Source organism: Hevea brasiliensis, chromosome 9 (assembly GCF_030052815.1).
Source record: "Hevea brasiliensis isolate MT/VB/25A 57/8 chromosome 9, ASM3005281v1, whole genome shotgun sequence".
NCBI classification, from domain to species: Eukaryota; Viridiplantae; Streptophyta; class Magnoliopsida; order Malpighiales; family Euphorbiaceae; genus Hevea; species Hevea brasiliensis.
The window spans coordinates 2596600-2616199 of NC_079501.1; the positions used below are offsets into that span (position 1 = coordinate 2596600).

At 35.0% G+C, this 19600-nt stretch overlaps 2 protein-coding genes and 1 pseudogene across 2 annotated transcripts; 2 read left to right on the forward strand and 1 right to left on the reverse strand.

Annotated features, from left to right (window-relative positions):
- The first annotated feature begins 1520 nt into the window (after positions 1-1520).
- On the forward strand, positions 1521-5126 carry LOC110660075 (transcription factor GLABRA 3). Its single transcript, XM_021818238.2, has 8 exons — positions 1521-2057; positions 2412-2666; positions 2759-2855; positions 3012-3026; positions 3153-3209; positions 3309-4208; positions 4361-4804; positions 4877-5126. The coding sequence occupies exons 1-8, from the start codon at positions 1915-1917 to the stop codon at positions 4943-4945; spliced, it is 1980 nt and encodes a 659-aa protein (XP_021673930.2). The 5' UTR covers positions 1521-1914; the 3' UTR covers positions 4946-5126.
- A 175-nt stretch (positions 5127-5301) lies between these two features.
- Positions 5302-6838, reverse strand: LOC110660076 (gibberellin 20-oxidase-like protein). Its single transcript, XM_021818239.2, has 2 exons — positions 6281-6838; positions 5302-6179 (listed from the first exon to the last, which is right to left on the reverse strand). The coding sequence occupies exons 1-2, from the start codon at positions 6637-6639 to the stop codon at positions 5579-5581; spliced, it is 960 nt and encodes a 319-aa protein (XP_021673931.2). The 5' UTR covers positions 6640-6838; the 3' UTR covers positions 5302-5578.
- Positions 6839-11891: 5053 nt separating this feature from the next.
- LOC110660077 (putative pentatricopeptide repeat-containing protein At3g01580) lies at positions 11892-19547 on the forward strand (annotated as a pseudogene).
- Positions 19548-19600: the final 53 nt, after the last annotated feature.

Consider the following 19600-nt stretch of genomic DNA (forward strand, 5'->3'; position numbering starts at 1 on the left):
TCAAATATATTTAAATTTTTGTGAGAAATTAATGATTATTTTTTTTAACATGTCGAATTATTAAAGGTAATACCTATCCATTAATTTTTAATTTTTTTTAAAAAAAAAGTGAACATTAATTATTTTTTATATTTTTTAAATAGATGTAATATAATTATCACATCTTATTATGTTTTTAATTTTTAATTTAAAAGTCAATTGCGCTAAAATCAAGACTCATATTTACTTTAAAGAAAAATTAATAATTAAAAATTTTTTCTCTTCCTTTTATGCATTTATTAAATTTTAATTTACTTTAATTTTATTTTATTTTTATTATTTAAAATAATTTTATTATTATTATATATGAAAAATAATTTATGACCATTAAAAAAAATTTATGGCTATTAAATTCATTGATTTGAGAGTAGAGTAATTGTTAACTTATTTAATTAAAATTTATTGTTAATATTTTAAAATTTTAATATATTAAATAATAATATTAAAGTATTTTTAATTAAAAAATAATATATATTACCATGGATAGTACAGATATTTCACCAGTTATATATATAAATTAAAATTTAAAATATATAATCAGATAAAATTAATAATCATACTTTATTTAGAAAATGAATACCAAATTCTAAAAAAAATATATGAACAACTACAAAAAATGAGATAAAATATAATAATTTAAATTTCGAATCCTTCACAACTATGAATCGGAAAACAAATTCTGAAAATATCTTTTAAAATGACATAAATTTAAGAATAATTAAAAAATATAAAAATGTGAAGACAATGACGAAAAAGGCAGAGAAAATGTAAAAAGCAAAATGAAAAGGTCATGAATGACAAAAAAGGCAGAGAAAATGTAAAAAGCAAAATGAAAAGATCATGAGAGAAAAATGGTGACCACTCATATATAACGATTAATTGTGATGAATTTTATATAATTAATAATTATAATAAAATTATTATATATATATAAATTTTTTTTTATATAATTTTTGTCACTTGCTACCGACAACATGAGCTCTTTCCTCGGATTCGATTGCGAGTTGGGAGAATTTGCGGGGAGAGAGGAATTTTAAAAAGGCACGTTTTATTAGTTAAAAATGAAAAATCCAGAAAAGGAAACAAGCAAAATTATTAAAGCTGATAATACATACATAAGAAAAAAAAAAAAAGGGGTTTACAATTATTAATAATTATTAAAATCCGAAGATGCGAATTGATGAAAGCCAAACAAGAGAATTTATTATAATAAAGCTGCAAGCAAGCAGTCCATGTCATTGTCACGGGCCCTTCTCTTTCCTTTCTTCCAAATTTAATTAAGTTTTTCTAATACTATTTTTGACTTTTTTGTCCCTGTGGGGTTGACCATATTATACGTTACAATTACGCCACGCTTCGCTTGGTGGAAAGCAAAAAGGTTCGGCAGAAACGACAACTTAAAATTCTTATTATTACTTTAAATAGAAATTACTTTAATTTTATTATTTTATTTTATTATATTTTGATTTATTGTTCATGGATCCAATTTCAGTACCCACTGTGCTGTAAATGTTTAAAATCACAGGAGATGCAGTTTCTTACTTGGGAAAAAAATCAATGCCGAGTCCAACCTTCCATACTCATAACTCCCAGTTCCACTTCCCTTGATAGTCTTCTGGTTTTCTAGCTCAAAAAGAAACCAACTCTAGTATTGTGCTATCTGATAGCAAACAGCAATATCAAGAAGATGATGTCAGCCACGTTTCATTGGTTACTAGAAAATCAAAGCCTGGGTTCTTTTGGCTCTTTGCCTGAGCAAAAGTTTCTTATAGTTCTAGGTCATCTGTGAAAAGTCCAAGCCTCTGTATGCCTTTTTATTGAATGATGTATTAATAGGTGTTTCACTTCTGTGAGTTACGATTCAGGTATATATTTATGTATATATGTTCTGCAATGGCTAATACTGTGCAGAGCCAGGATGTTGTGACAGAGAACTTAAGGAAACAGCTTGCAGTTGCTGTGAGGAGTATCCAGTGGAGCTATGCAATTTTCTGGTCACTGTCAACTACACAACAAGGGTATATATTTACTTAATTTCTTCAAACTGATGATTCTCTGCAATTCTCTTATTGTTTCTTAACTTTCATGTCTGGGTGTTTTTTGATGGTGAAACAAGTGTTACTCTTTCCATAAAGAACCTACACTTCCAGTGAATTATTGCTCCCACAAAAATTGTGGATTTTTCTACATGCAGCTGGGTTGAATTTACTCAGATTTTGTTAATTTAAGGGATTAAACCCGCTAACCCAGACTTCTTCTGGCAAACTTCTGTAATCATTTTTTTAAGGAAAAAGAATCTATTGAGATGCCTTTCCTTTTATCTTTCTCTATGCTTGTCTTGAGAAAAATTTAATGTAAATGATATGCTTAAGGGTACTGGAGTGGGTGGATGGGTATTATAATGGAGACATCAAGACTAGGAAGACTGCACAAGCTATGGAGCTTAAGCATGACAAAATAGGGTTACAGAGAAGTGAGCAACTGAGAGAACTTTATAAGTCTCTTCTTGAAGGTGAAATTGACCAACAGGCTAATAGGCCTTCTGCTGCATTGTCTCCGGAGGATCTTTCTGATGCAGAGTGGTATTACTTGGTTTGCATGTCCTTTGTGTTCAATCCCGGTGAAAGGTACTAATCTCTCTTCCCAGTAGGAAATCTTTCTGTGTGCACTTGTTACATGCGCTACGATTTCAAAATTTTTAATCGTAATTGCTGCACAGTTTGCCAGGAAGAGCATTAGCAAATAAAGAAACCATCTGGTTGTGCAATGCTCAATATGCAGATAGTAAAGTATTCTCTCGCTCTTTGCTTGCAAAGGTTGGTTTTTCTTGACTAATGTATCTTTCAATTGATGTAAAATTTCATACTGTGTAAAAGCTACCCATATCATTTTCGACTGAGAGATGGAAACTGACGTTTTGCGTGCTTTGATATATTTTTTTTTCTGTAACTGGACATCATCACTGCCCTTAGAGTGCATCTATTCAGGTAATAACATCTCTTTTTAAATAGCTAATCGGCAACTATAACTTGATTCACAGATCACCAAATTATAGATGATTAATTTCTGTTCTGAAATTGATGTTCATGTTGCTTGTGAATTTGATTTTGTAGACTGTGGTATGTTTTCCCCACCTTGAGGGAGTAATTGAGCTTGGTGTAACTGAGCTGGTAATTTCCTTTCAGGAATAAGAGCCACTTCTTTATTAACAGCTTACCAATGCATTAAATGTGCAATCTTTTCTACTTTTTGGCTTTTTGCCGCATCAGGTTGCAGAGGATCCCAATCTAATTCAACACATCAAGGCCTGTTTATTAGAATTCTCGAAGCCTGTTTGTGCTGAAAAATCTTCCTCTGCTACTCATAGTGCAGATGATGATAAAGACCCAGCATGCGCTCAACTTGACAATGAAAAAGTAGATGCAATGGCAGTTCTGGAGGACCTGCAAAATCCCACAGAAGATATCATATTTAACCAAGAGGGAATTGATGAATTGCATGGAAATATGCATGAAGAATTAAACATGGACTCTTCTGATGGTTCTTCAAATGGCTGTGTGCAGAATCACCGGACTGAAGACTTCTTGCTTGAACATTTAAATGGTGGGATTTCTCGCATTCAAAGTTGGCATTTCACAGATTATGAATTAAGCAATGGTGTTCAAGATTCTGCCAATTCCAGTAATCGTAAATCTGAAGTTATTGCGAGTGATGAAATCACTCTCTCTGGTCTCAAGGACCAAAATGTAAGCCACCTTCAGTTGAAAGAACTTCAAGAAGGCAACCGCAGCAAATTGAGTTCCTTTGATCTTGGAGCCAGTGATAACTTGCTCTACAAAAGAACTCTATCTATGGTCCTGAGAAGTTCAACCCAGTGGATTGGAAATTCAAGTTTCTGTAGTGGGAATCACAAATCCAGTTTTGTTACTTGGAAGAAAGGAGAATTTAATAGTCATAGGCCACAAGTACAACAAAATGTGTTAAAAAAAATTTTATTTGCTGTCCCTCTGATGCACGGTGGATGCTCTCTTAGGTCGCACATAGAAAATGGAGGAAAAGATTGTGGTAGGAAGCTGAAAAGCAATGAAATATGCCAGGGTTTACCAGAGAAACAAAGAAAGCATGAAAAATTCCTGGTACTCAAGTCGATGATTCATTCTGTTAGTAAGGTAATTAGTCTGCCTGTGTTGCAAATTATGTGTAAAAGTTGATAGTGACTGGAAATTTCCTGTTTTCATGTATTATGAATTTCTAGTAAGTTCAATTTTCTGATACTTTGTAGTGATTAAGTTAATTAATGTGGTTTATCATGTTTGTATAGATTGACAAAGCATCAATCCTGGATGACATGATTAGATACTTAGAAGAGCTTGAGGCAAGAGTGGAAGAATTGGAATCTTGCAAAAACTTGGTGGAGTATACAGCAAGACCCAGAAGGAGTGAATTGGAAATGGCAGAGCAGACATCAGATAACTATGAAAACATGAAGTTTGAAAATGGCAAGAAGGTTTGGATAAAAAAGAGGAAGGCCAGTGTCATTTATGAAACTGAACCAGAGCTTAATGTAATGGTAACCAAGGATGTCTTGCCCACGGATGTGAAGGTCAGCATGAGGGAGAAGGAGGTTCTAATTGAGATGAAATGTGCTTACAGGGAATACATATTGCTTGACATTATGGATGAAATCAACAATCTTCACTTGGATGTGCACTCAGTTCAGTCATCTAGTATTGATGGCATTCTCACAGCGAGCCTAAAGTCTAAGGTTTGTGCCTTTTCTTCTTATCTTGTTATTCTTCACATTTCACAAACTCGAATTTTATGAACTTGATTTCAGTTTCGAGGGGCAGCAGTTGCATCTGCAGGGATGATCAAACAAGCACTTTGGAAGGTTGGCAGTAATTAAGAGTTGAACGGTGTTATATTTCAACTTATCCCTGTTCATTTGAGAAATTGGCTTCTCGTTCTAGATAGTTGTGTAATTTGTAGCTGTAGCTACTTAAACTTGAAACTGCTTCCTAAATGCTTTCTTTATCAATTGTTTGGAGACATTGAAATGAAGTTTATAATCTTCATGGCCCAAGAAACCCATTAATCATAACTATAAATTCATGAGAGAAAATTACCCTTTCTGAAAACTCCTGCCAATTATAATTTCTGAAATGCTATCAGTTGCTGGTAGAATTCAATGATTTGCAAAGATCAACCCATTAAGAAAATGATATACAAATGCAAACGCCAATTATAATTACATCCCAACCATTAGTAAATGAACATATACAAATGCAGAAATGATATAATATACAAACATGTGAAGTTGGAAGTTGAACTCCAACTGTACAACTCCATGCTGGATTGAATATTATATAACAACTGCCCTACATGTCAAAGCTCCCAAACACAACCAACCCAACTCATAACCTTACAAATCTTTATTTTCTGGAGCTTTAAGGGTATCTAGCTAGCTAATGTAATTAATTAATATGAACAAGGTACATGAAGAACAACTATTTCAACTTGGATTTTCCTGCCATGACATTCAGAGACTTGTCCCAGCGAAATCTCTAACAGTGAAGCCAACCTTTTCAAACTTCCCTCTCTCACTGCTCTCTCTGAATTTCAAATAATCTGCACAAACAAACGGCGTGTAAATTCTTTTATATCCTTCTCCTACCACTTCATCTGGTGCCAAGATCACCTTCTCATCCTCAAAGCACCAGAAAAAAGCAAGAGAGAAACGGTTAACTGGTCGCTTCAAAACTACTCGATGTTCCGATGACCTAAATTTCTCATTGCTCCAAGCTTGCAACATGTCTCCTATGTTCACCACCAAAGTCTCCTCACATGGGCTTATGTCCATCCACCTCCCTTCTCTAGATTTCACCTGAAGCCCACCAATTTGGTCTTGGTATACAATCGTTACGCAGCTCATGTCTGTATGCATCCCAAGTCCCTCAACCTCATCATCCAGACATTTTGGAGGTGTGTAGTTTATAATCCTTAAATATCCATGGCAGTTCTTGAATTCAGATTCATAGTATTTCTTACGATCAAGATCATCTCCCAAGCTCAGCAATAGCATCTCTATAATTCTTTTCGATAGTTCTGTCATCTTGCTCCCATATTCCTGAAGCGCTTCACTATCAAAAAGAAACGAAAACAGGTTACATCTAAATCAATATGATTATAACATAAACAAGGCAATATAAGAGCAACAAAAAAATTCAAAGCACATGGCAACCTGAATTCGCAACTCTGTTGGTTAAAGAGGATGTTTGTGGAACTCTGAGCAGATGCAAAGAAGTTGGGTCCTGAAACTCGAAGACTCTCAAAGAAAGGGGAAGCTATGAAATGAGGAGTGTAAGTTTTCACAGAAGATGATGGACCGAGTTCAAGTTTTGTCTCAGAAGGGAGGCTAAATATGTCCTGCGAAAGCGAACAGATTTTGTTGTAAAGATGTTTTGATATTCCATGATTTTTGATAAGGAAGAAACCCCATTTTTCGCAGGCTTCAGCGAGGGAGGACAGAAAAGATGGATGTAATGGCTTGGAAATATCAAGAATGGGAAGCTCAACAGAACTTTGGCAGCCTGCAGGCATTGTTACTAAAACACAGCCAAAAAACAAGAAGTTTTGGTTTCTCTACCTAGATTGAGCTATTAAAGAAATGGTTGGTTTAATAGCTAGATGCATTTAAGAATGCAATTTAGGAGAAAGGGATAAAGAGAGGCTTTGTGCAGCCGCAACAACATATTATTGCACAAAGTAAATTGTCCATGGACAGATGATGTTGTATGAGTTTTAGGCCTATATAGATGTTTAATATATATGACAAACCCAATTGTCCTTAACAAAATCTATGACGAATAAAAGCAATTCTCTGCCTCAAAAAATGCAAGAAACAAATAAAAATCAAATATTCAAATGCTCTAGTCATTTATGTTATGCTGGTCAAAAACTTAAGCAGACTGTCAAGCCCATACTGGGTGTGTAACCTAAGTTGAATATTTGTTACACAATATATATATATATATACACAACTGGCTTGGCTTATATTAATTACTCATCAGTTATCACCAGTTTAATTAGAAACTGTTTTTGCCAAACAATAGAGAAGGAAATTGTGGAAGGTTATTAAATAGTACAAGTTGTAGCAGTCTCATGAAGCATGACAGGCTGGTAAGAAGGTTCTTTCTGGGCAAATGGGATTTTTCATATTTCGTTATGCTTCAATTCTAGAACTAGAATTCTTGCTCGCGAAGTCTATAGACCAGCCTATATGAATACGATACTTAAGGAACAACAATAATAACTAAGTTAATTCTAAACTAGTTCCTTTTTAAGCCAGATTTTGCAGAGGATGAAGGTTTTCAAATGCTAAAATCTATACCCTTTGTCAACACATCACCCCATGATCTCTTGAACAAACGAAACTTTCTTAAATGCTTGTGCTATATGCAAATTTAATAAAAATTAATTTTTTTATATTTAATTCAAATTTTAATATTTTACTTTTTATTAAAATTATTTTTAATATATATATATATTTTAAATTTAATCATTAAAATTTACAATATATATTATAATACTCTCATTTAATATTTTATTTTTAATATTTACATATCCAATTTAATTTTTTAATAAATTTATATTTTTTATCGCTTTTATAAAATAATAACCATAAATTACAAATTATTAGTCATTTAATGTAATTTATTATTTTATTTTTAAAATTATAAATTTAATATAATTGATTAAAAAAATAAAATATTAATATAATAATATTAATTGAAAATTTTGATACTAGATTATATGCTATAAATAAAAATAATCCTATAAAATTAAAATTACATTTATTATCTCTTAACCACAAATTCTTTTCTTGTCATTTCTAAGATATTATTGTCCCATTACAGCAGAATCTAACCCAAAAAACTACAAAATTATCAAATTCCAAGATACCCATGTATTGTATTTGAATCAAGTGAATTTGTGTAGAGAATTTATCAAATAAATCAATTCTCATGTTCTACATTTGGTGTATGTTTACAAATAAATTAATTTCCAATTCAAAATTTCATATTTTCTGTCACGACCCAACCTATGGGCCGGACCGGCACTAGGACCTGGGCCAGCCTAAAGCCCCCGAGGCCCGTAGTAAGCCTTAACTGTTCATTTACCCAATTCTAAGGCCCATTGGGCCCAAATTCAAGAAACCAAACGGACAGAGTCCGGCCATAAAATGGACTTTCCAACGGGGAGTTTTTGACTCACCCGACCTGTAAACACAATAAATACTCAATTGGGGAGCTCAGCTCACCCTCCACATACTCATCAACATAAAATAAATGGGAGCTCAGCTCCCTCATCCAATCCATCAACATGCATAACATATTTAAGTTTACAGGTCCAACATGATAAAAATATTACAGACCAAATTTAAATAAATACTGCTAACACATGCGGAAATTCTAGGAGTAATTAAAATTACACAAACATGGATAAACAACCTGCGAAGGATAAAAGCAGGTTAACCCAGAATAAAATATCCTCCTGTGGCCTGTAAAAATTTTTGAACAGGAGTGAGCGTTCGACTCAGAGAGTAAAATATCAATCTTAACTATAATCTCTATAACTATCTCAAACTAATGCAACTGTAGAGTGAAATGCAACATTAACATCATATTCACATCATAGCATCAAAAGGTAATTTGGAGCACTCACGCACCTGTAGCATCAATCATAATATATTGGGAGCCGATCCTGCATGACTCTCTTAAATCCAACTCAGTGCCGAAGAACTCAAGCGGACTTTGCTTAATAAACCAAATCGAGGTCCCAGTGAAGAACTCAAGCGTGACTACCCCTCGAAGGAACGGGTCCCAGAAGAACTCAGCGTGACTACCCCGTCCTATCCATAGTCCACACCACATCACACGCACGCCAACGCACGCTGCTGCTCCAAATTACCACAACAACACTCATGGCACATTAACGATTATGAATGCAACATAAATCGTGCCTAGAGTTTAACTACATAAATATATTCATATAAGTGATGCATGGGCATCTTTGAACATATAATAATATCGAAATTATAATTAAAATTAATATTTTACTCACGGACTTGACGACAAATTACTTGTGGCGGTGGGCGGAGGAAGAAGGTCGGCTCACGCTCACGACAATTACATTACATCTAATTAATACAATCTGACTCAATACAACCAAAGAAAAAGACCAATTACGTTCTAAGTCGTGCCGAAAATCCGGCAGAGTCTCCCCTATACCTAGGACCTACCCAACCTGCAAAAGGGCTAAAAACGCACTTCTATATTCACAATCCATATATCAACAGTTCAATCATATCACACAGCCCCTCCTGGGCCCATCAAATCAATTATCCATCACAATACGCAAAATTTCAATTTAGTCCTTATTATTGATCATTTTTGCAAAAACTACCCAAACAAGCTCTAAAAATTATAAAACTTTGCCCAGATGTACTTAGCAATATTACTAAGCTATTGCAAAAAGAATCGTAATTTTCTAAGCTACCACGAATATTTTACGGATTTTTAATCCTATTTAAGCACTAGAAAATTACGAAAAAAACAAGGTTCGGGTTTACCTTTGCCGATTCCGACCTCGGGGACGCGCTCGGGACGTCTGACAATGGGGGGCTAGCCAAAACCTCGGCCCAATTCGGAGACTTTTCCGGTAACGGGTCCGCATGCGAAATTTGCGGAGATCAATCGCCGAATTTCCGCGAATCGAGAATACCTACACGAAGCCCATAACACGGGGGTTAGTACATAAATTTTTCAGAATTTTCTAAGCTCATTTAATGCTCGAAAATACACTGCGAAGTTCCGTGGGACCCACCGAAAAACGGTGTCGGAAAAATTCGAAATTTATGTCGTTGCGAAGCTCTCGACGAATGGAGCGTGCTGGTGGCCTCGGTTTTCTCGTGGGATTCACGGTTTTCGAGAAATCTAGCCCGAAAGTCGAAATGGGCTAAAATCTTCCCGAGCTAAAATCGGACAATCCGCTCGATGGATTTCGGCGTTCTTGGTGTCTATGGAAAGCTCTCGCCGAGTAGATGATTTTGGACACAAGACCCGGTCCAATTGGTGGCCGGATCGGCCGGATTTGGCCGTGGAAGTCGAAGCGGCGCGGCGCGCGCAGGGGGGGAATCGCGCGCGTTTTCCGGCCGTTCTGGGCGGGTCACGGCCGGGAGGCGCGCCCGAGGAGGATGCAGGGAGGCGGGTGGCCGGCGAGGAGGAGGAGAGAGAAAAGAGAGAGAGAAGGGGAGAGCGTCGCGCGCGGGAGGAAGAGGAAGAAAAAGAGAAGAGACCGGTCCGATTCGACCGGTCCGATCCGGTCCGGTTCGATTCGGCCGGTTTGATTCGAAATACAAAATTTTGAATTTTTACTCTGCCTCGGGACCGAAAACGAGGTCCAAAAATTCCGAAAAAATTCCAGAAAATTCAGAAAAATACGTAGACTCCAAATATATTTTTTTAGTTTTGCCACGTGGTCTTTAAATTAATTTTTAAAAATCATCAAAGTTTATATTTTCGGAAAATCGAACCCGATTTTTAAAATCCGAAAAATCTCAAAAAAATTCCTAAAATTTAAATAAAATTTAAATATCAAAAATACTCATAATTAATAAAATTTTGGGGTGTTACATTTTCAAGCTTTATAAACACGATTATCATCGTTAAATAAAATATTTAGGTGTTTATAATATAAATGCTAGTCAAACACCAATTAGATAGACATTGGTATTAAAAAAATTGGTAATTAAGAATATTTTGAGTCAACTTTCATACACTCAAATTAAATCTTTTCTTTAAGTAATTTTAAGAGTGTATTTTTCTATATTAATTTAGTGTATTTAAGAAAAATAATCATAAAATACTTCGTGTTGATAAGAAAGGAAAATTTTAATTCTGATCATTAAATGAATTATTATTAATTTATCTAATAATAATTATTTATAAAATAAGATTTACCAATGTCTATTAATAGAATTTTAAATAAAAAAATCTTTTTTGATTTTTTTTAATAATATGAACACTTTTATCTTATAATTATTTAAAAATTAATAATTTTTAATAATATTTATAACAATACTTTTGTTTTTTTTTATTATAATATTATAAATTTTTTTTAATTCTTTAAAATTTTTTTTTTCCATATAAGAGATTAAATTGTTGATTTTAAAACAATGAGATGAAAATGTATTTTGAAACAAAATTTAAGTATACATATTGTGATTCACCCGTTTATGAGTTTTCTGTGTGAAGTGTGAAGTTGACGCTTGCTTTTTTTCCGATTGAAATGAATAAAAACTGAATCGAATTGCATTTTATTATTTTAGTTTGATTTAATTTAAATTAATTGATTTTTAAGTTTTAGTAAATTTTTTAATTTAAATTTAATTTTTAAATTATTTAATTTGATTTTAACTTTAATTTAAATTTAGTAATTATTAATCAATATAATTAAATAATTTATATATATAATTACATATAATTTATAAATTTTTTATAAAAATAAATAAATTTAAAAATTAATAAAATAATTTTATTTGATTTAATTTAATTATTTTTTTTAAATTAAATCAAATTAAAATAATTAAAATTTTTAAAATATAAAATTAAATCAAATTATCATAAAAATTAAATTAAATGTGTATAAGTTCAAATCAAACGGTAGTCAGCCCTGTTCCTGCGTAACTCCCAGCTTTGGACGTTCACTTTACACGGCGTCATTGATTCCTCAACGTCTATTTGTCATCGTTGTCTCACTTTCTTTTCACATAAAACGGTTTTTTTGAATTACAGAGGGAATCCTCTCTCTATCGCTCGCCCTCTCATGACCTAAAAACCACAAGCCTCTTTCATGATCAAACTAAAAGCCCTCCGAAAATTTCAAGTATCTACCTTTCACTTCACGCTAAGCCTATCGAATTATTATGTGTTATCTTCTAAAAAATGCGCACAAACTGTTCGATGAAATCACCAAACGAAATTCACACGTAAGAAACTCCATATATCGTTTGTATTACACTTCTACTCTCCATGAATATACAGGCTATGAAGACTCGACCGAGTTTCATCACAAAAAAGGCAACGTAATCTCCTGGACATCTAAAATTTCCAAGCTGGCTAGCGAAAAGCAGCCTGAACGGGCAATTGGATTGTTTAAAACTATGCTATTGAGTGACCAAAGGCCAAATTTTGTGACGCTGGTGAGCTTAATATGCGCCTTTGGTGCATTCAGTTGCCAAGACATGATACGGGTAGCACATGCTTATGTGATTAAATTGGGGTTTGAACTAGAAGCTCCAGTCGTGACAGCTCTTCTTGGCTTTTATTCCATGTTTGATATTGGAATAGCGTGGAAGTTATTTGATCATTTATTGTATAAGGATGTGATATTGTGGAGCGCAATGGTTTCGGCCTGCGTTAAGAATGAGAAGTATAGGGAGGCCATTCATTATTTTAGGAGAATGCTTTATTATGGTGTAGAAGCTAATCACGTGACTGTTATTAGTGTTTTGCCTGCTGGTGCTCATCTTGGTGGGTTATGTTTCGTGAATCAGATTCATGGTTTTTCAATAAAAAGGATATTTTATTCTTTTACAAATGTTCAAAACTCACTTATAAACGTCTACGCAAAAAGTGGGGAATTGGAAGCTTCTTTTTCACTTTTCAATGGAATATGGGAGAAGGATTTGGTCTCATGGAGGACTATAATTTGCGTGTGTATTGAGAATCAATATCCTAGAGAAGGATTGAATATTTTCTTGAAGATGCAATGTTCTAGCATTGAACCAGATGAAATCATTATCAGGGATACAATTTTGGCATCATTACAAGCAAATGAGCTTAAATTTGGAGTGGGACTTCACGCCTATATAGAGAAAAATGGATTCTTGGCTTTTATTTCAGTCGGCACCTCACTTCTTCAAATGTATGGTAAGTATGGCAAGTTTGGTTCAGCTAGGATGGTATTTGATCAGCTGACTCATAAAGATCTTATTGCATGGAGTGCAATAATCTCAGTATATACTCGAGGAGGGCAACCTCATGATGCCTTAAGTGCATTTAAACAAATGCAATCCATAAATGAGAAGCCTAATGAGGTTACATTTGTTGGTGTATTACAAGCGTGTACTGCACTGGGTGCTCAAGAGCTTGGGGAAAGCATCCATGGATTTGTAACTAAAGCAGGTTACTCATCCAATGTTTATTTGAAATCCTGCTTGATTGATTTATACTGCAAACTTGGAAGGATAAAGCAGGGGAAGGCTCTTTTTGATGAAATTTCCACCAAAGATGTAATATGTTGGAGTTCAATGATTAAGGGATATGGGTTGAATGGATGTGGTTTTGAGGCTCTTGAAACATTCTCCAACATGTTGAATTGTGGGGTCAAGCCCAATGATACTGTTTTCCTTTCTGTTTTATCTACTTGTAGTCAATGTGGGCTAGAAAATGAAGGTTGTAAGTGGTTTTATTCTATGCAAGAAAAGCATGGAATCACTCCAAAACTTGCACACTATGCTTGCATGGTGGACTTGCTAAGTCGCCAAGGCAATATTGAAGAAGCTCTTAAATTTGTAAAGGAAATGCCAGTGGTGCCTGATAAAAGAATCTGGGGAGCTCTTCTTGCTGGTTGTAGATCAAAACAAGATGGGTCAATTGAGGTGGCAGAGTTTGTCGTCCAACAGCTCAGTGCCCTAGACCCAGAAAACACTAGCTGTTATGAGACTTTATTAGACTTGTATGCGGAGGGGGGTAGATGGAAAGATGTGGAAAGGCTTAAAAAGTTTATGGACGAGAAGGAATCTACGAAGGAAACAGAACGCAACATAATGGAAGCAAATTAATCATTATATTTCCTATTCCCTAATAATCATGAGAGGTAATTTTTCAATTGTTCTTGTGCTTTGAGCTATTCATGTTGTTTTATGCCTGGATTTTTTTCTGCAAAATTCATAATTGCTAAGGAATGAGAGTTTGATAGCTCTTTTTATGTGTCAAACTGTCACAACCCAACCTATGGGCCGGATCGGCACTAGAACCTAGACTAGCCTAAAGCTCCTGAGACCCGTAGTAAGCCTAACTATTCCTCAACCCAACTCTGTAGTAAGCCTAACTATTCCTCAACCCAACTCTAAGGCATATTTGGGCCCAATTTCAAGAATTCAACCGGACAGAGTCCGACCATAAAATGGACCTTTTAATGGGGAGTTTTTGATTCACCCGACCTGTAAACACAATATATAATCAATTGGGGAGCTCAGCTCACCCTCCACATACTCATAATAATATAAAGCCAAATGGGAGCTCAGCTCCCTCATCCAGTCCAACATACATGCATATAATAAGTTTACAGGTCCAACATGGCAAATTATATTACAGACCCAAATCAAATAAATATTTCTAACACGTTAACAGAATTACACAAACATTAATAAACAACCTGCGAAGAAGAAAAACATGTTAACCACAATAATAATTCTCTTGTAGCCTGGAATAATAATGAACATGAGTGAGCGTTCGACTCAGAGAGTAAAATATCAATTTTAACCATAATCCCTATAGCTATCTAAAGTTAATGCACCCTGTAGAGTGAAATGCAATATCGTCAATATTTTCACGTCATAACAGCAAAAAGGTAATCTGGAGCACTCACACGTCCGATAAAGTCAAACAATACATATATAGGAGCTAATCCCCTATACAGCCCTCTTAATTCAACTTGTGCCAGCGAAGAACTCAAACCGTGTCTACCCCGAAGGACCGGGTCCCAGCGAAGATCTAAAGCCGTGTCTACCCGTTCTGTACATAGCCAACACCATACCACACGCATGCTAACTCATGCACACTGCTCCAAATTACCACAACAACATCCATGACACTTTAATAGTTGTGAATGCAACATAAAATGTGCTTAGAGTTTAACTACATAGATACATATTTATAAGTGATGCATGGGCATTCTTGAACATATAATAATATCGAAATTACAATTAAAATTAATATTTTACTCACAGACTTGACCGCAGTCATTGTGGCTGCTGGGCGGAGGAGAAAGGCTGTCTCGGCTCACCTGATAATTTTATTACAATTATTCAGTACATTTGACTCTATACAAACTGAGAAAAAGACTAAAGATGTCCTAAATCGTGTCGAAAATCCGGCAGAGTCTTCCCTCTACCTAGGACCTACCCAACCTGCAAAAGGGCTTAAAACGCACTTCTATATTCACAAGCCATACATCCACAACTCAATCATATTACACAGCCCCTCTTGGGCCCATCCAAACAGTCATCAATCACAACATGTAAAATTACAGTTTAGTCCTCATAATTTAACCTCTTGCAAAAACTACCCAAATGAGTTCTAAAAATCCTAAAATTTTGCTCCGCTGTCCTTAGCAATATTACTAACCTAATGCAAAAGGAATCATAATTTTCTGAGCTATCACAAATGTTTTATGGATTTTTAATCCCATTCAAGTATTAGAAAATTACGAAAAAGTAAGGTTCGGGTTTATCTATGCCGATTCCGACCTCGGGAACGCGCTCGGGATGTCTGACGGGATAGCCAAAATCTCGATTCAATTCCAAAATTTTTTTGGTAGCCGGTCTGTCTGGCCGGAAATTCACAGATGCGGGTAACCGTCGAATTTTCGCGAATTGAAGATACATACACGAAGCCCACAACACGGGGGTTAGTATATAATTTTTACAGAAATTTTCTAAGCTCATTTAATGCTCGGAAAAATACTACGAAGTTTCGTGGGACCCACCGAAAAACGGTGTTGAAAAATTTTAAAATTTATATTGTCGCGAAGCTCTCGACGAGTGGAGCGCTTTGGTACTCTCGGTTTTCTTGTGGGTTTCATGGTTTGCGAGAAATCTAGCCCAAAAGTCGAAATGTGCTAAAATTTTCCAGACAAAAATTGGGCAAACCGCTTGATGGATTTTGGTGTTCTTGGTGTCTATGGAAAGCTCTCGAGGTGTAGATGATGTTTGACACAAGACCCGGCAGATGGCTGGATCTGCCGGATTTCGGTCGGGAAGCCAAAACGGCGCGCTGGGCGTTGCACCTCTTCGCGAGTCATTTTCGGCCGCCTGGAAGGCCGGCCGGCGGTGGGGGAAGGCTGGGGCAGCGCGCCGGCGATGTGGGGAGGGCTGGGTGGCCACGGCGTGGAGTGGGGAGGAGGGAGGAGAGAGAAAACAAGAGGGAGAGAGGAAAAGAGGTCGGGCGCACGGCGAAAGGGAGAAGAAGAAAAAGAAAGGCCGGTCCGATTCGATTCGGCTGGTCCGATTCAAGATACAAAATTTTGAATTTTTACTCTTCCTTGAGATCGAAAACGAGGCCCAAAAATTCCAAAAAAATTCTAGAAAACTCAGAAAAAATTCGTAGAAAACTCAGAAAAAATTCGTAGAGTCCAAACATATTTTTAGTTTTGCCACGTGGTCTTTAAATTAATTTTTAAAAATCATCAAAGTTTTATATTTTCGGAAAATCGAACTTGATTTCTAAAATCCGAAAAATTTCAAATAATTTTCTAAAATTTAAATAAAATAAAATATTAATATTTACTCACAAAATAATAAATTCAAAAATTAGGGGTGTTACACAAACTTTTCAACTCAAGATTTTTGTTTGGCCACTATGTGATTAAATGACGATCCTGAATTTCAAATTGTAATGGACTTTTTCTCACTTTGTTAATCCTGAGAAATCTGAAATAGCTGTTGAATCATGCTTTTATAGTGATTGAATTCCCAATTAGGTGTTAATTGTCTGGAAAGGAGGCATACATATGTTGGTAATATGAGAGGATGGATGAATCTTGAATTTAAACTAAAAGATGTGTGTTGATGCACTTGAGTTTTAGGCAACACTTGAAAAAACTAAGTTTGAACTGTATGGCATCACTCTTTTTGTGCATTTTTTTTTTATTTCTTTATTATATAATTTGTACAGTGCAGATGTAATAAAATTCTGAATCACAAGAAAGATGCAATTTGATGAAGTTGAATTCAAGACGCTAAGCCATGTGAGGAAAGCTTGAATGCATAAACTTTAACCATGTGAGGAAAGCTTGAATGCCTGAACTTTAACCATGTTAAACCCATTTTTTTGTTCCACTCTTAGAACACAAAAATGGTCCATTGCAATTTATTAATGTAATAATGATGTACGTAACATAAGATTTTATTGCTTTTAAAGTACATGAATTTTAGGATTCACTTAAATCAGCTTTAGTTAATTAAATCTCTTTTTCATTTGACTGCTTTGAATTCAGATGCCAATGAAGCAATTTTTTAATTAAATCGACTTTTGAAACCTGCCCTGTAATTAGTTTCTTAAATCCAATGTAGCAGCATGGCCTTTTCTTGTAAAACACCCTCTCTCTCTCTCTCTCTCTCTCTCTCTCTCTCTCTCTCTCTCTCTCTCTCTCACGCACAAACACATTTTCTTGCTTTAACATGCATGTCGGGTGTGGCTGTTTGGAAATGAAAAGGGGAATCCTTGAAGTACTACTTGTTTGTGCTGAAGGCATTAGACACACAAATATTATTGGTAACTTTTTATTCTTGCTCCCAGCTATAAACTATCTACAGTGCCATGTTTTTGATGGATCTGTATCCTAATTTCTCCCTGGAAGTAACTAGAGTTTCCTTTTTCTGAAATATGTCCATGATTTCAAGCTCTTTCAGTTTTTGATTAGCTAGAGCACCTTAATAGTTTCAATTTGGTTTATTTGGTTATAGGAACACCAGTTTATTATGTCATCACAAAATGTGGAAATAAAGTACATGAAAGCAAAGTATCATCAGGTTTACACTCCAGTTTTTGGTTTTTAATTTATTTTCAAATAACTCCTATAGCAATGTTACTAGTTTATTGAAGCAGCCTAGTGCCCTGAGTTTCTATCATGCAGTTAAAGATGAAGAGGCATGGTGGAATGAGAAATTCATGTTTGAGTTTCTGCTAATTGATTGGAAACACGTGACCCATCTAAAATTCAGAATCATGGATAAGGAACTCTTCACAGATGGTGGATTTGTTGGTGAAACCATGTAATATTAAATAACTCTAATCTAGAATTTATTTGCTCTGGTAATTAAATTTTTGAAATCTTGGCATATAATTGTTGTTAGGGGATTATCAAGCACTGCCAACCAAACCAGATTCTTGAAATTTGATATTACTTTAAATTTTATGTGGAACAAGAAAATCAATATTCTAAGTTGAGCATTATATATATTTTCCCACCTCTTTTTAAACTTGACAATAATACCTCCATTAGCTTTTGAATGACTCTTGTATGTCCTGTGGTTGTGAATTGAACAAAGGTATTTTGCATTGTCATGATATTTTCCTGTAGCTGTAGGTGTAATAAAAAAGTAATCACAAAATTTTCTCGTCTCTTCTTAATCTCTTTTTGTGTGTGTGTGTGTGTGTGAGAGAGAGAGAGAGAGAGAGAGAGAGAGAGAGAGAGAGAGATTTAGAATCTACCTTGGAGGGATAATAGCTGAGGGACATGATAAAGGAATTCTGGAAGTAAAACCAGCTTCATAAAATGTGGTACTCAAAGATGACACTTACGAAGGAGAGATAAAAATCAGACTCAAATTCATTACCAATGTAAGTTCCATGTTTGTGAAATTATCAACATTTCTGTTGTTTGTTATTCATTAGCAGGCTTATCACTGAGAGGATAGAATCACCATATTTTGCAGAAAGAAGTGCATATGGAGAAAAGGGCATTGGTTGCTCGTGTGAATGAACCTAGACAATCATTATGCAGATCTATTATCAATCACCTGAAATCTTCATGGTCGGGATTCTGTTTTTATTGTAATTGATTGATATCCAAGAATAAAGCCAAGGGAAATTAGAAGGATCATACATTTTAGTCACGAATTCTGATGAGACGGTAAACTTCATAACGAAATCAATAAGTTAGATTCTGTCCTTGAGATTAGGTAAAGGTTTGCTTATCACAGAATAGTATTTATTGCTCATGGGTCATAGCCTTGCCATGCTGAGAATTTTAGGTCTAGTAATGTGAGTAGACAATATGGGGTATACTGTTGACAGGCACTTGGTGGCTCAGACTTGATGAGACCAACCAGCTAATGCATTCTCTTCCTTTTGTACTAGTGGCTTAGAGTGAAGCTTTTGAATAATCTGTTTCTGTTGATCCTTGTTTGGAAACTTTGCGAGGAACAGACTAGACTTGAGAATTGGAGTCTAAGATCTGCCCAACTTTGTTGAGTAACTGCATGGGCACAAGACTTGTGGTTGAAGAGTCCTTGATTGATTGCTCAATTTTGCTCAGTAACTTCATGGGCAAGAAGACCGATTGTTGAAGCAATTGTCATGGGGGAATAGACTTACTATTGTTTTGCAACTTAAAAGTTTGTTCATGCATTTGCTTCATAAAGAAATATTTGACCTGAAGACACCTCTTCCTTATTAAGGCCAAATGAAATGAGCATGAAACTGAAATTTGG

Excerpts from the sequence above, each read along its gene's own strand:
- LOC110660075 (XM_021818238.2), top strand. The coding sequence starts at position 1,915 with ATGTATATATGTTCTGCAATGGCTAATACTGTGCAGAGCCAGGATGTT. Across the intron at positions 3,210-3,308 it reads AGCTTGGTGTAACTGAGCTG|GTTGCAGAGGATCCCAATCT; the intron begins GTAATTTCCTTT and ends TTGCCGCATCAG. Across the intron at positions 4,805-4,876 it reads CAGCGAGCCTAAAGTCTAAG|TTTCGAGGGGCAGCAGTTGC; the intron begins GTTTGTGCCTTT and ends ACTTGATTTCAG.
- LOC110660076 (XM_021818239.2), bottom strand. The coding sequence starts at position 6,639 with ATGCCTGCAGGCTGCCAAAGTTCTGTTGAGCTTCCCATTCTTGATATT. Across the intron at positions 6,180-6,280 it reads CAACAGAGTTGCGAATTCAG|TGAAGCGCTTCAGGAATATG; the intron begins GTTGCCATGTGC and ends TCTTTTTGATAG.